Source organism: Egretta garzetta, unplaced genomic scaffold (genome assembly GCF_000687185.1).
Source record: "Egretta garzetta isolate BGI_Z169 unplaced genomic scaffold, ASM68718v1 scaffold354, whole genome shotgun sequence".
NCBI lineage: Eukaryota > Metazoa > Chordata > Aves > Pelecaniformes > Ardeidae > Egretta > Egretta garzetta.
Window position 1 is genome coordinate 854,575 of NW_009259593.1, and position 14,521 is coordinate 869,095.

Genomic DNA, 14,521 nt, shown 5'->3' on the forward strand with positions numbered 1-14,521 from the left:
CTGCTTTAAGATTAATTCAAACAGCAAAGATGTTAAAACTAGATCATAGCTGTAATAATTTTAATATATGTGAAGCACCTTTATTTTCCCCCCTCGTTGATTATCTAATAAAAAGAAATCCCTCAGTGCTTGAAATAGTGGATTTATCTTTCAGTGGTAATTTCACAAGAATTCCAAACATAAACCAAAAACCTTCTCCTTTCTGAAAATCCTCTATGAAGATTATCACTTTCAAAAGGCTCATCAAAAGGAATTAAAATAAACCCACGTTTCTTTTGAGATAAAACAAAAACTGTACCAAGTGTCTTGGGTCTTGACTCCTTAATTTTATGATGCTAAATAAAATACTTAGAAGTCACATGAAAACCAAAAGTAGTAAGAATGCCCGTACCAATCCTAGGAGGTAAGAGCACAACATTCAGGACAAACACCTTACCTGTACTCTGTCAACGTGAACCTTTACTCCTCCAACAATTCCCTTTCTAAAGGCTGCCAACATATCCAATATTGGATTGAATCTGCTGCCTCTGAAATGTGAAACAGAACCCCATTAATCTTGCAATTAGGTAAATCCCATGCTTCAAATGCTGCTTTTATCTCTCTCTACCTTATATTGTCTTCACGGATAAGTACGACAAACAGTGGACGACCATGCATTTTCCAATACTGCTTAATGAACTGCAGTGCATTCTAGGTAAGAAAGAATATGTTAGTCACAAAAGAACCCAAAAAACCCCGAACCCCGTAAGCACAACATACCAGAATACACAGTACGAGATAGTAGAAGAGCTATCTTAAAATATCAGCACTGAAAAACGCAACAGATGAAAAAAACCTTAACTAATAAACCCCTAACAGATCTCCTCAGTGAATATAAGCTGCTTTCAAGCACTGCTATTTCACAGCTTTTCTGAAAATACTCCTGGTTTATGTATTGATCACAGCCTAAATCTGATATTGATCACAGACTAAACCACTAGGCAGAGTGCGGTGCACGGAACAGTGTGTAATATCCTGGTCAGTATGCATGGGAGGCAGGGCCTGAGTCACAGCCACCGGCACGGAATAGCCAGTGCCAGCGTCTGTGCACTGCAAGCTGCTGCTCAAGCACAGGGGACCCGACAGGTAAGCTTTGCCCTGCTGCCCGCCTTAAAGTTAGGGAAGGCAGGCAATTTTTAGTATTTGTGCAAAGTTGAGTAATATTGCCTCTAGGCAAGGCTTCAATATTTCCCTTAAACGGAGTGTTCTCGTTCCTCTTTTCAGTCAAGAACATTTGTTTTCCCAAAGAAACAAATTTGCTTGCTGCACTACAGAATTCCCAATCACTTTGGGGTGAGGTTTTCTGTCCGATGGAGATACTTGCTAAAATGCAGACTGGACTGATAGGATATTCACCTCAGTACACTTTCCAGCATAAACCACCAGTTTATTTTTATATTAGAAGAGTACACACTATACAGTGCTCCCTTTTCAGTCTTCTATTTTATTAAACTTCACTGTTGCTTCTTTTACAAACTCTGTTTTGGTCAGTTTCTCAAAGGAAAGGAAAAGTTACAAACCAATACCTTAATGTCATCAATCAACATCATAACATCCTGAGACATGTAGAAATCACTTAGATCAAAAATGATCGAGTAGCAAACTACAGTCTTTCCGAGTATTCGATAGATCTGTTGAGAGAGAAAGCTTCCGTTAGTATTTTCTTTAAAATATTTGAAGCACTGAAGTAGCTGAAAAGGAAAAAAGGTATTTTGAAACTATCAAAGTAATCAATGTAGAATAGTTGAGTTAAAAATTTAAGATAAACCCTACGTATCTAATTTTAGGTACTCTGCTTTTCATTAGGTATGCAGATCTAGAGTCTATTTCAGTTAAAGCAGTTCACCGCATCACCACTCAGCCATTTTTGGCCAAGCGTCACTGTAACTGGATATCTAGGAAACATGCCAGTTTGTAAGACAGAGCATGCACATTCATAATAGCAAAATACATTACAAGAACTTTAAAATAAGATATATGCATAAAATAAAATGACATTTCAATTCTATTTGGAATCATTCTGAGACTAATTCAACGTTTATCTGAAATACATATAAATAACAGCAATATAAAAATTTCTTGCAACAACCTTTGATGTTCCAAGGCATCCTATAGGCCTGTCTGGTCTTCCAGATAATCCCAGTTTTTCATTGACTCCCAAGTGGAAGTAAGCCTGCGAGAAAGAATCGTGAAAACTGAGCAAAACCGAGATCTAAGCCTTTCTTAGGCTCCTACTGGGCCTCACATAGAAAGCTGTGTGCATTCTGCTTTAATTAGAAAATAAGATTCATAAAATGTGGTCATTACTTTTAATTATTTTGATAGCAACAGGTATCTTTACAGCAAAGAGAAATAAACTGTGTAATTGAAGCAAGAAACACAGGCTGCAAGAAGAGAAGACGCGAGCAGTCCGCTCCCTAAGTCACTCCAGTTCCAGTGCAATGCATGTCACTCCTGGCAGACCAGTACTCTGCTGTAGATACCATCTAACAGTTCCCCTTCCCTCCTAGCAATAATTGTGTGAGGATGAAGGATGTTCACCTTAGTCATGAAGGTAAAAATACAGTTAGGACTGGCTGACATGAAAAAAGAGATGCCTTCGTGAAGGGTAGGCAGGAGTGTGCACTGGAATCCGTGTGCTACGGTTAGGACACATGGGTGCAACTTTGGGCTCAGGCAAAGCACCAGAGTCCTGCCTATCCGCACAGTTTCATAATTCAACTAATATTTGTCATTTCCTGTATTAGGTCTTATTTTTACCCTCTTACTGCTGTTATTTTTCTAGTTATATAATTAAAATATTTTTTAAATCTTCAAATTGCTCATTGAAATAATTTTTTCAGTGGTTCATTTGCATTTATTGTCTGGCCAATTTTGCCTTCTGTAATGCTTTTCCAATGTGGACAAAAAGGTAAAAGAGTACTATAGGAACTCTTTAAAGATCTTTATCACAATTTTAGTAAAGGCCTGCAAAATTAATGCATCCACAACACAAGCAAGAGGGAATTACCTCGTTATTCACTGCTTGATTCTTACTTGAGTTACTTCAACCAATACGATTTTGTAAGACTTGTGTACTAAAGAAATAATCTTCATTTATTACAGAGTACGAGAATAAAACCATAAAAAAACCCTAAGCTGTGAGCAAGACAGTATAAACATATCCGTTAAACCAGACTGAAAGGTGCAATTTTTTCCTTATTTGGACTGGTTTAGGTAGGAAACCCACTATTACTAAAGCTTCAGAACACTCAGAATTCTGAACATTCTCCTTAGCTCAATCTTTCTTTATGTTATAGGAAGACAATTCAGAAGCAAATGGAAGTGAACATTTGAACAAACATTACACTCAATAGCTTTTTACTGCTGTCAGCTTGGGGCCTGCCTAATATCGCCTTTGTTTCTGCATTAATGCCAAGAACTATTTAAAAAAGAAAACAAACAAAATTACCTATATCACCTGTTCATCCAGACTAAGTAACCGTATTCACGTGGGAAAGAAATGGAGACATCAAAACATTAACAGCTTTAAATAACCCATCTATGCATAACAAAACCAAAGGAAAATTGAACTCCTTTTTGTAGTAAATAATAGAGACGAGAACAGCAGTAGGCATTACAATTTAATGCTAAAAGGACCTTCATTTTGCTAGAACGTAAACCATAAAATCTTTTCTTAACAAAAAAAAAGCCCCCAAACTCCAGGAGTACTATAGTATTGTCTCTTCTCTTGAAAACTCTTTAGCTTGAGGCCTCATGTTCTACAGGCTACTGAAGCAGTTTGATCTTCCAGTAATAGCTTTCCATCTTGATCCGTTACAATCAAAATACCAGTTCAGATTCAGCACCAGAGTAACTGAACAAGAGTACAGTTTCATGCAAGTCCAGCTGCTTCAAGCAGGGCTTTTTTGATTTACAATGCCATTCAATTCTGGAATATTAAAGCTGCTAATAGCAAGAAACAGCTGTGAAAGCAGACTGGACTGTTGGGTTGAGTTATGAGAACGAATCAAACTACAGCAGTCTTTCACACCGTCTGTTTCGGTGCTCTTGTATCTGTTACCAGTCTATGCCTACGGAGTATTCTGCTGTTCTCCTGTACTATACTTCCAGTCCATATATACTTTTCCCCTATATATTGCATGCATCTTGTCCCATTTTCTTATTTTCCTCTTCTTCCTCTTTTCATTCCCCGCCCTAGACTTTGTGCATCTGTTTACATGACCCCCAGTCCTATTTTCAATCCCTAATTTTCCCCAGTCAATGTCTTCCCCTCAGCCATTTGTTCCTTTTCACACTACCCTTTTGGACATGTGCCTGTTTATAAGCCTAGAGGTTTAAACTGCTGTCAGGTGCCACTAGACCAGTTCAAAAGTTTCTGATTAAACACTACAGAGAATTGACAGCATCAGAACAGCAAATATTGAGATCTATGTTCTCTGTGGATGAACCCTCTTTTCCCAAAAATACAGATAATTGTTCCAGCATTAGCTCCCCCTCCCCACAAAGGCTGACAAATACCACTGGGGTTGGTTGGTTGGTTGGTTTGCTTTTTGGTTTGTATGGGTTTTTTGCATAAGCCTGCAAATCAAACCTCAGTTCTCGTAATGCCCCACTTTCATTACTTCGGATTCCCAGCTATTCAGCTTCACAGCCATAGCATAACCGTTTGTGGAAGCCCACGCGGAAGACGTTTTGCATCAGGCGATTTAATATTTTAATGACTTTCTTTTTAAAAGTAAATTTTGATGAGGCAGATGTACTTACCCATCATGAGTATAAAGCAAACGTCAGAATTGCCAGATGTCTCACCAGCTTTTGAAAAATAAATCCTAACATGGAAGTTGTCATAGCTTGACTAGGGATTTAATTGATAATCATAAAATTTGATGAAGGTTTCATCCTTTTATCATGGAGGCCAAAGAAATTACAGATGACCAAGAGAGACGCTATATACCTCTATAGTGAATTTATGAAATATCTGTTTGTTAAACCAGAATTTCATGTACGGGATTTCAGGACAAACACGGTCAGAATCCGTTTGGAAATACATTATTGAGATAACAAGTGAGCAAAAATGGGCTGAGAAATGGACAAAACTGAATGTAAACAAGGATATTTCTCTCTGTTTAAGTATTTCTCAGCTGCCAGTGGCAGTCATTATCTGGGGTAAGCATTTTTCTAAATAAGCTAGCGAGGTTTTGGTACATCAGTGATCCTCACAAACTTACAAAGCCTGAAATATGTTGCTGTGTTATCTATTTTTAATTTTTTCTGTGTCCTACAGGCTTCTAAAAGAGCAGTTACAGAAGACTATCGTACCTATTATAGGAGCTACACTATAAAATTAGAAGATGGTTTATGCCTACTGCCTTAATCCGTTTCTTTGACTCTTGCTCATTTGCTTGTTTCTCCATCATTTCACTTAGGCTACTGTGCTGTTAATATTATTAAAATTTTATTATTCATTCATTATTCTTTGAAAGTGGCTCAGGTAATAAGCCTAATCAGACAATACAGAACATCTGTGCTTCGGTGTTTCACTGAAAGCTCTCACTAGGCACGCATAACTGACCGGGGACAGCGTTCCTTCCAACTGCAGTAGAGTAACACAAAAAGGTAGAGAACAAGCTTAAGGACGTACAAGTCTAATAGCTTGATGTAAGTTCCTGTTGTTACAAAAGAAATGTATACATAGATAAATACTTTTAAATGCAGAATTCCTTACTTTGACAAGTTCTTTTTGAGCCCATATCTGAATTGGTTCCACCTGCTGGGGGGTCTGAGTTTGGATTCCGTATGTGTTCAGAAAAACTTGCAGGCTACAAGTGAAATAATGACAAATTTAATGACAAATCACAGAACAGTCTTAGTTTTAACAATCATCCTGGCAGCAGATACATGAAGAGCAGTATTACATTCTACACTTCCTTAAATACCTTTAGCAAATTTAAGATGTCTGTTGTTTAACACTTCCTTAATATATACATTCCTAATAAAAGTAAATACATACCGCTGACTTTCTGCTATCAGGGCCACATGTACCACCAAATCATTTTCTAAAGGGCCCTAGAAAATAAGAAAAAATATTTATTAGCATTGCTAACATCATACTGTGTTAGATATAGGATGAATAGGGACAACGTCTATTTAAACAATTCACAAGTATGAGAGACATCACTGCCTGCATTGCTTTTTCTTATTGCGTGACCAAATTGAAAGAACAACACAGGACTAAAACTTGTAAATATCAAAGCTATAGGTAGACTGTCCTAGCAATAATACTTCGCAAGACACATTTTGGAGAATTAATAATAAATAGGTTTCTGGTAATCATTTCCACTGTTCAGTTTGGGGTTTTTTAATTTAAAATTCCATGCAGGAAAAACATTTTGCTTCATACAAAAATTTAGAGTTTATACAATCAACATGTTTCCTTTAAGCCTGATATGGCATAATGTTTTGATACACATTTTTGTAAAGAGTGAAATAACTTAGCTATTTGCGTAACTGATAATACTAATTTAAAATAATGAACCAATGATTTCAACCCTTTACTAAGAAATATTTTGATCAGGCAGCTACTCTTTACAGTTATATGAAAGATGTAATATGTTTTACAGGCAATAACAGCATTTCCTGGCATGGTTTATAGCACAGATACTTCACGTTTGAAATAAATACTAGTATTTTACATCAGGACACCATGCAAACGGGAATGAATTCAATACATTGGGTGAAATCATTGACTCGACTCCCTGGGTCTTGAAATGGCAATTCACCTTTCTTTTCCCTGGCAGCGTGCATGGCTAGCTAAAAGATGAGATGTCTGAGCTATTCCTTGTTCATTTCTTCTCTGGCATTCAATGACTCTAAAAATCAAAGGAACGAAGAGCAGCACACATTTTCATTCCTAAAATGCTTTTTGTCTGCTTTTGTCTAGAAAGTAGCAGAACATGAATGACAAAAGTTAAATACACCTTCTGTCAATTGATTATATAAAAATACGCCATTTTCTGTGAAGATAAGATACTGATTTAGAACAAAAAGTTCAGAGTGAACGCTTGCTTGTTCAGGCATCTGTGAGCCTTGATACCAAGTTAGATCTTATGGATTTACAGAAGAAATTCTTGGTAACGTTTTCCCAAAAGTCTATCAACAGTACATTTCCACTAAAATTTTGGAGGTTTTGCCACGTGAAGTAAGTTTGCGACCAAAGTACGTGCACACAGAGACCTGATTAAGAAGGCAGAAGTTCAAGTGACATTAAAAGATTTTCCTCCTCAGAGTAAGTTGATCATGCTATCAATTGCATTTATACAAACAGTGTAAAAGCTCAAACCAGTTCTCTACCATAATCAGTGCATTTCATTTATAAAAAAGCAAAAACCCCCCAGAAAACAAAAAAGCCCCCTCCAAGATTGTACTGACTTACAGACAGCCTGTGATCTAACTTGGGGAGTGGTCTTCAAGTTAAGGCTCAACTTAATTATTACTGTATTACTGACAAACTGAGTGAGGCTGTGGTAACACAGCCTGTAAGCTGTATGTGAGCCTGTCTATGCTGCATCTCCATTGAGGGACGCCCTTCCCTGTAGCACAACTAATGCCTCGCGTACACAGGCATGGCCCAATGGCACCACTCACCTATAGCAGTGGTGTGGTTCAAACATGGGCCATAACTAAGGAAATGCTGCTGCAGCACAACTGGCACAACACAAAACCTGTGTGAGAAATAGCTAGGCTTTGAAGAAGTATTGTGGAAAAATATAATTGCTGTACAGCTACAGGATTGCTATAATATTAAACAGAAAGTTTCTTTCATTTTCATTTAACATGCCAAGGCCTGGAGAATCACAAGTAGTGGTCTAGAAAAACACACATCAAAATAGCAGATACAAAAGTATGTCACTTTTCAGTAATGATCGTGATGTACAGCATTTGCTACGTATTTTTAAAAAAAGATGTGGAAAAGCATTAAACTCCTAAATATTCCACCAAATAAATCCTGTTGTTGTTGTTAAAAGTTCCATTTTAAAATGTGTTTGATTTCACATTTGTCTAATAACGCAAGCGAAGGTGGTGTTCACACACCATCAATCACCGTCTCCCCAAGACACTGCAACAGACCCCCCCCAGGTTCACCCTTCTGCCTCGCAGTTTCACATTGGACAGTGGGCAGAAGGATGTTTCAACTGTATTCCGCATGCTGCACAAATGATAAATATACCCCAGCGTTTTCAGCAGACCAAGAGAAAAGATAGATTAGTTGTTCTTACTCTTTCTCTCAAAAAAACCCCAAAACCAAACCCACAAGATAGCTTTTAACAAGGTTATAAATGGTTGGAGGCAGAATAAAGGGAGAAATTCCTGACTCCATTCCTGGCAGGAGCGGAGAAAGCAGCTCAGTATTAGTCTTTTGCTGCACTCTCACTGGACAGATGCTGTCCCTATACGTCTTTCTGCACATGTTCCCACGAAATCTCAGAACTCTGAAAAAATCCATTCATTTTGAACGTGTGAGAAAGTGAGCACAATATTCAGGAACAGTGACTAAAATGGTATCTGCTGGGCTTTCCAAGCATATGGAGTGAGATGAAGAAAACAGAAATAGCATGCAACAGAAGAAATTGTACTTGACCCAAATAATCCACCTTGCTGCTACAAAACTACAACTGAATTGTTACAAAACACATCTGCTTCTGGAAGCATCTACATACCGCTGAACCGTTTATGGTCAATGCTACTAACATGCCAGACTTCTTAAATTAAATACAATATGGACACATGTGCCTAAAATTCTAAAACAACATTAAACAGTTTTAGAATTGTGTTAGCTGTGGTAGACAACTCTATTAAGAGAAATGAAAGCAAGAAAGTGCTTAGAATTAACATTGCAAACCAAATCATCCAATGTGATACATCTCTCAACTGTGACAATTATAGACATGCTCTAACCCTAAACATAATGTAGGTAGCTTAATCTTAAAAAATCTTACCATATCTCTGTCTACCTACACTTAGTCATTTCAGTTCCTTCTTTCCACAGTACCTACTCCCCCGAAAATACAAAAATAAGCAATGTATCATTTTGACTATTCTCTTCCCAACACCATCAGTGGGCACTGACCTTAATTTCCAGTAACTTAAATGAAATCCTCAAAAATTATTACTAAGTCTACAAAGCAAAACATTAAAAGAATACAGTCATCACATGCAGTCAGAGAATTTAATTAGTTAATTGCAACCCTATATATATATTTCAAGTTAACCCAGCAGATAAATTAGGCTTTGACAATTTGGGAAGATTAGAATTTTTTGTTAAATACAAAATTAAATATAATCAGCCTTTGTATGCTCCAGTAAAATACAAAATAAAACCAGAAAATCCGCACCCCACCTCATTTCTCAAATGTTATTGTTACTCTGAAGGCCCTCTTACATACCAGATTGTCCCAAAAGAGAACGCAACTGAAACTGTACCATAATATAATCTCTCCTGGATACGGAGACAGTAAAAAGGAATAATAAAATAAGCTCTTGTAAGGAATCCAGTTCTGAAGAGTTGTCCCCACTGAAACCAAATGCCCTGCATTATCTTCCTTCAGTAAAGTAAAAGGAGCACGGATGATTCCATTTTCTTTTTAACTCGTGAATGGGATTTAACCTGAAACACCACTGCCCATTTAGGATTACAAAGCAAGTTCGTACTGCAGAGGAGAACTGTTCTGATTGCTCTTAGACTTCATTGTGTTTTGGAACACAGACTAAAACCAGCAAAGAGGATCCTGCTCCAGCACCACACTGGCATTTCCCCAAGAGGGAACATACAGAGAGACCTCTTCCTGAAAGTGAAAATGAGGAGTTTGGGGCATTAAATTAGGAGAGAAAACATTTCCTTTTAACTATAAACACACAAAATTAGTATTTTAGTATTCGTGGCCATTAAGTTTTTACTGCTCATTTGATTCCACAGTTTTTTATCAGATTTTCTAGGTTGAGTGATGCATTCACAGCTGTAGTTACACAGTAAAATATATATATTGCATAGCAATTCTGTCTTCATAGGTCTTCATTACCTTACTCTAACTAATTCTAGAATATTCTTTACCAGTGCTTCAAAACTAAAACTAAGGTTGGAATATTTTAAATACTTTTCATTACTTGCTTAAATGTACACAATTATGTGGGCATCAGACATGTTTTTGTAGTGGCACCAAAGCCACAAATAAACTAAATCAATCAAATTTTTCAATGGCAAGTGTTATAGAGATTATAGTTAATGCAATCAAAATATGCCTACATGGAAAATGCATTTCTCTAAGAAATACTTCCTCAGCACAAAGCTTCAAATAAAAATTTTAAAAGTCTTCTTTTTGGTACATCACCTCCCAAAACACTGTACCTCAACAAAATTTATATATGCAGGCATGTGAAATTTGTATATATCCTTGTTTATTCCTTACAGGAACAAAGTTTTAATAAAACTGGAAGTATTCTTCTGTTCAATTTAATTGAATAGTTCTTTAGTTATATGGGAAAGAGAAGGCATCATTAAAGAAAAGAAACTACTCTTGATTTCTGAAGACATAATTGTGTTGTGTTCTCATTTCGTATTTTATTTTTAGTCATTTTCCCAGCACTTTAAGGGAAATACTAAATACTGATTTTGTATAAATTAGCTCAATTAGATAAAATGGCATAATCAAATATTCAGACGGTTTAAGCAAATTTAAAATGTGGATTAAAAGTCAAGGTCAAGACACTTAGTCAGAACTTGAAGTTTGCCAACTTTAGCTGCAAGACCTTTGCTGATAGAGCACACCTCACTCACGTTGATACATTGTGCTGGTTTTTGCTGGGGTAGAGTCAGTTTTCTTCACAGTAGCTGGCATGGGGCTATGTTTTGGATTTGTGCTGGAAGCAGTGCTGATAACACAGGGATGTCTAATTCAGAAGTGCCTCTCTGTCTTCTAACCCAAATTGAGATGCACGTGCAGTATCTTGGGTAGTTTTATCATTTACATATCAAAGAAGAGCATGCACAGTCAACTATAGCAAAGTACCCCCATCACCCCAAGGACAGAGGTATGAGCAGACCTGGGAAATCCCGGAGCTTTTCTTTTCTTCAATTTATTTACTGTTCCACCTATAAGCCACTGAGGAACAGACAATCCCTCTCAAAACCTCTAGCTTATAAAAGGATATGGCACAACTACAGGCATTGCTGAACTTACTGATCTAAGATTTCTATAAAGATTTTTAGGTTTAAGAAAAAAGTAATCTCCTGATTTCTAGCTTTCAAATATAACATCAGTCTTGTTCATCAGAATACAATCAAGGATGACCCTGGGAAAAGCTTCTCTTTCTCCTATCCTGACAACAACAAAATCATTACTGGTCCCAAACATGGAAAATTTCTGCCACAGTTTTAGCAAACGTAAGGAGCTAAGATTAACAAGCATCAGCTCCACCAAGTTGTTTGAGAAGAGCACAATTGCTCTTTCACATAATTCTAGCACACACAACTGTTAAGCGCTGAAAGGAGGACTACGTAAGCACTGGAGAATGACAGACCATCTAGTCTGATCTCCCTTTTAACAGTGACAAAGCTTTTTCTTTTGCATCGTTTGCAGATAAAGCAAAATATAAAAATGTAGCTGATGCAGTTATTTTCTTTTTTTCCAACACTGTTGAGCTTTTAGAGTCCCTATTATATTGCTGAATTTTACTGGATAACTGCATTTTACTAAATAAGTTCATTATTCGCCCACAAAGTGACGACCAAGGAGTAAGTTAAGAGAAAGTAAGTTACTGCATTATTTATTATCTCTTTTGGGAAGCTCTCAGGGCAGAGGCTAGTTCTCTCTGAAGGTCTGGAAATTCCCTAGCATATAAAGTAAACCCCAAAACCCAGTAAAAATGCTTTTCTACTAAAATACTTCCTGATGAGTCTCACAGTGTCTTTAGAACAAACCATCACCTTCCTCAAAGTGTTCATCTGTGGTGCATTAAAAGTTATTGGTTTCAAGAATCAAAGAAAAAAATAATTCAGTGGGTTGCATGCAACACTGGCTCGATACAGGCTTCTTCCAATGGCGCTCCTAAAAGGGCAGGTGATATTGGCAGCTCACAATTCCGCTAGCATTCACAGTGCCATGATGTAAGAGCAAACAAAGAAACTGGGAACACATGAAGTCACATGGCAGAAGCGCTGCACTGAACAATGCAAGTCTCATTATGAACGAGGCAACACCCAGGCACTTGGATTACCCTGGTAACAGGAAATTGTACGAAACAGAGTTTTTAAGCAGCATTTGGATAGAACAAGAAAAACATTGTTCGCTTCTGATTTTGGAATAAATCTTAAGATAAATGCTTCATATTTTATGCTTCCATAACAAATTCACAATGCTGAACAAGGAACTTTCCAAATACACACATTCCTTATACCAAGAAATAAAAAGGCTGAAAAAACATCTCTTAGCTACACATTTCCATGCGTACAGTTCTTACCTCTTTCGTAAAAGAAGTCCCCTACGTATGGACCACGTTTCTGTCTTGTTATCCTGCCTACTGCAGATATGAATTACAACGTTTCAAGCATTCCCGATGCCTGGGCACTCATTCCAGCTGTGCATTTAAGTCAAATACAGGAGCACACGTACGTACCATGCACACCAAAAAAGAACCTCATCCTTGCAGCTCTTAGGAGCTACAAAAAATATTAATACATTGAAGTAGTAATTAATTTGAAGGAATAAAAAAAAGCAGTCTCATTCTTGCCTTCCTGACATATCTTGTAACTCAAAGAAACACACCTATCTATTAGCAGCTGTTGAAACTTACACTTTATGTATCATTTTGATTGCACCACTTCCCCAAAACTGCAGATGTTATAATCTTCCTTTTAAAAGCAATCCTCCATCAACTAAGAAAATGTACATACCTTTAATATTTTCCTAGCACTTTAATTTGAGTATTAGAAGACTGTACATAACACGTGGATGACAATGTTTAAGTAAAAATATTTTAATACTAAGCTTATGCTTACCTGATTTGAAAATCTCATGCTAACATTCCGCTGATCTTGTGGAGGTACATATCGTCCAATAGGGTCAATATCTTTAGGACTTACTAATTTGTCAGCTGAAAGTAAATGATAATAAAAATACAGAATGACTCGAGTACTTTCTGCAGCTTTTGTGAAGGAGGCATGCACATGTATTTTATGTAGTCAATTCTGCTGCTACAATCTGTGTTTTAGATCAATGATTTACAGATCAAAAGGACATTCTACAAAATTATATTACTTTTAAAACTAATGAGTCAAGCATCATTCTTGCTACAGGTCATGATAATACTGTAGTATATAAAAACAATCCTTTATTTTTTCACAGAGATGCATTAGAAGAGTATATGCAGACAACAGACTCCACAACACACGAGTCACATAAAAAGCCCTCAATCCACAAGCATGGAATTATTCTAGAGCTTTAACTAGAAACTCAATAGTTACCATCAAAAATTGTTTAGCTTTGAAGAAAAGCAGACAGCCTCTATCCCAAGGTAATCACATGACTATAATTCTGAAAGGGACAAGGGATATCAAAGGTATCTCTCTCAACACGTTATCTCAAGAAGAAACTGTAAAAAACCCAATTAAATATATTTGAAACCTAGCAATTTCTACACGGAAAAGAATCTCAAACCTACAATTCCATTATTTTAACCTCCTGAAAAAAAAGTACTCCAATAGAAGTATACTATTAAAAACTTTCAACACATGCCTTGAATAAAGGTTCACAATCTACTGTGAGCTATTACACCCTTCAAATAAGGATTCTCCTATCAAAGTCTCACTTTGACATGAAACTGTCCAATCATTATTTCTGCTACAGAGGAGGTTACAGTGCATTTTCATTTTTCCTGTAAGTCAACAATTTTGCACATATTCTTAAAAAGCTCTATGCTAGGAAATCAGCTATTTATCTAAAAGAGAAATATCAGGGAATCAATCAGGGAAGCAGAGCAGGAAATAGACTGGTGGAGCCGAACCCTGTCATCCCAGAAATCTGTGCAGGAGCAGACACCAAAAAAGGCCCCAGATCAAAGGGAACTAGTATCCCCCACTCATCAGGACGAAGGAAGGGTCTCAACAGAGAGTAGGGAATGGAAACTGGTGTGTAGTCGGGGCAGGAGAAGAACCCCTTCTGTGCCCACTGCTTCCCCCCAGGTGCCTCTGTGTAACAGGTTTGAGGCTCTAGAGGTGGAAGAGAAGACGATAGGTGGGGTAGGTGTTGACCTATCCACATTGGAGGAGGCACAAAGGTCAGAAAGACACCCCCGCCGTATTACTACTGCATCCACGAGGAAGAAGAGGAGGGTAGTAGTAGTGGGTGATTCCCATCTGAGGGGGACAGAGGGACCGATATGCCGGGCAGACCCTGCTCATAGGGAGGTCTGCTGCCTCCCAGGAGCC

General features: G+C 37.3%; 1 protein-coding gene across 1 annotated transcript in view; it reads right to left on the bottom strand.

Moving 5' to 3' along the window:
• Positions 1-14,521, bottom strand: part of PHKB (phosphorylase kinase regulatory subunit beta) — an 89,934-nt gene that overhangs the window by 24,068 nt on the left and 51,345 nt on the right. The window contains 7 exon segments of the mRNA XM_009638025.2: positions 437-527; positions 608-690; positions 1,566-1,670; positions 2,129-2,212; positions 5,768-5,861; positions 6,053-6,108; positions 13,094-13,188. Of these exon segments, the coding sequence (XP_009636320.1) occupies positions 437-527; positions 608-690; positions 1,566-1,670; positions 2,129-2,212; positions 5,768-5,861; positions 6,053-6,108; positions 13,094-13,188 (608 nt within the window).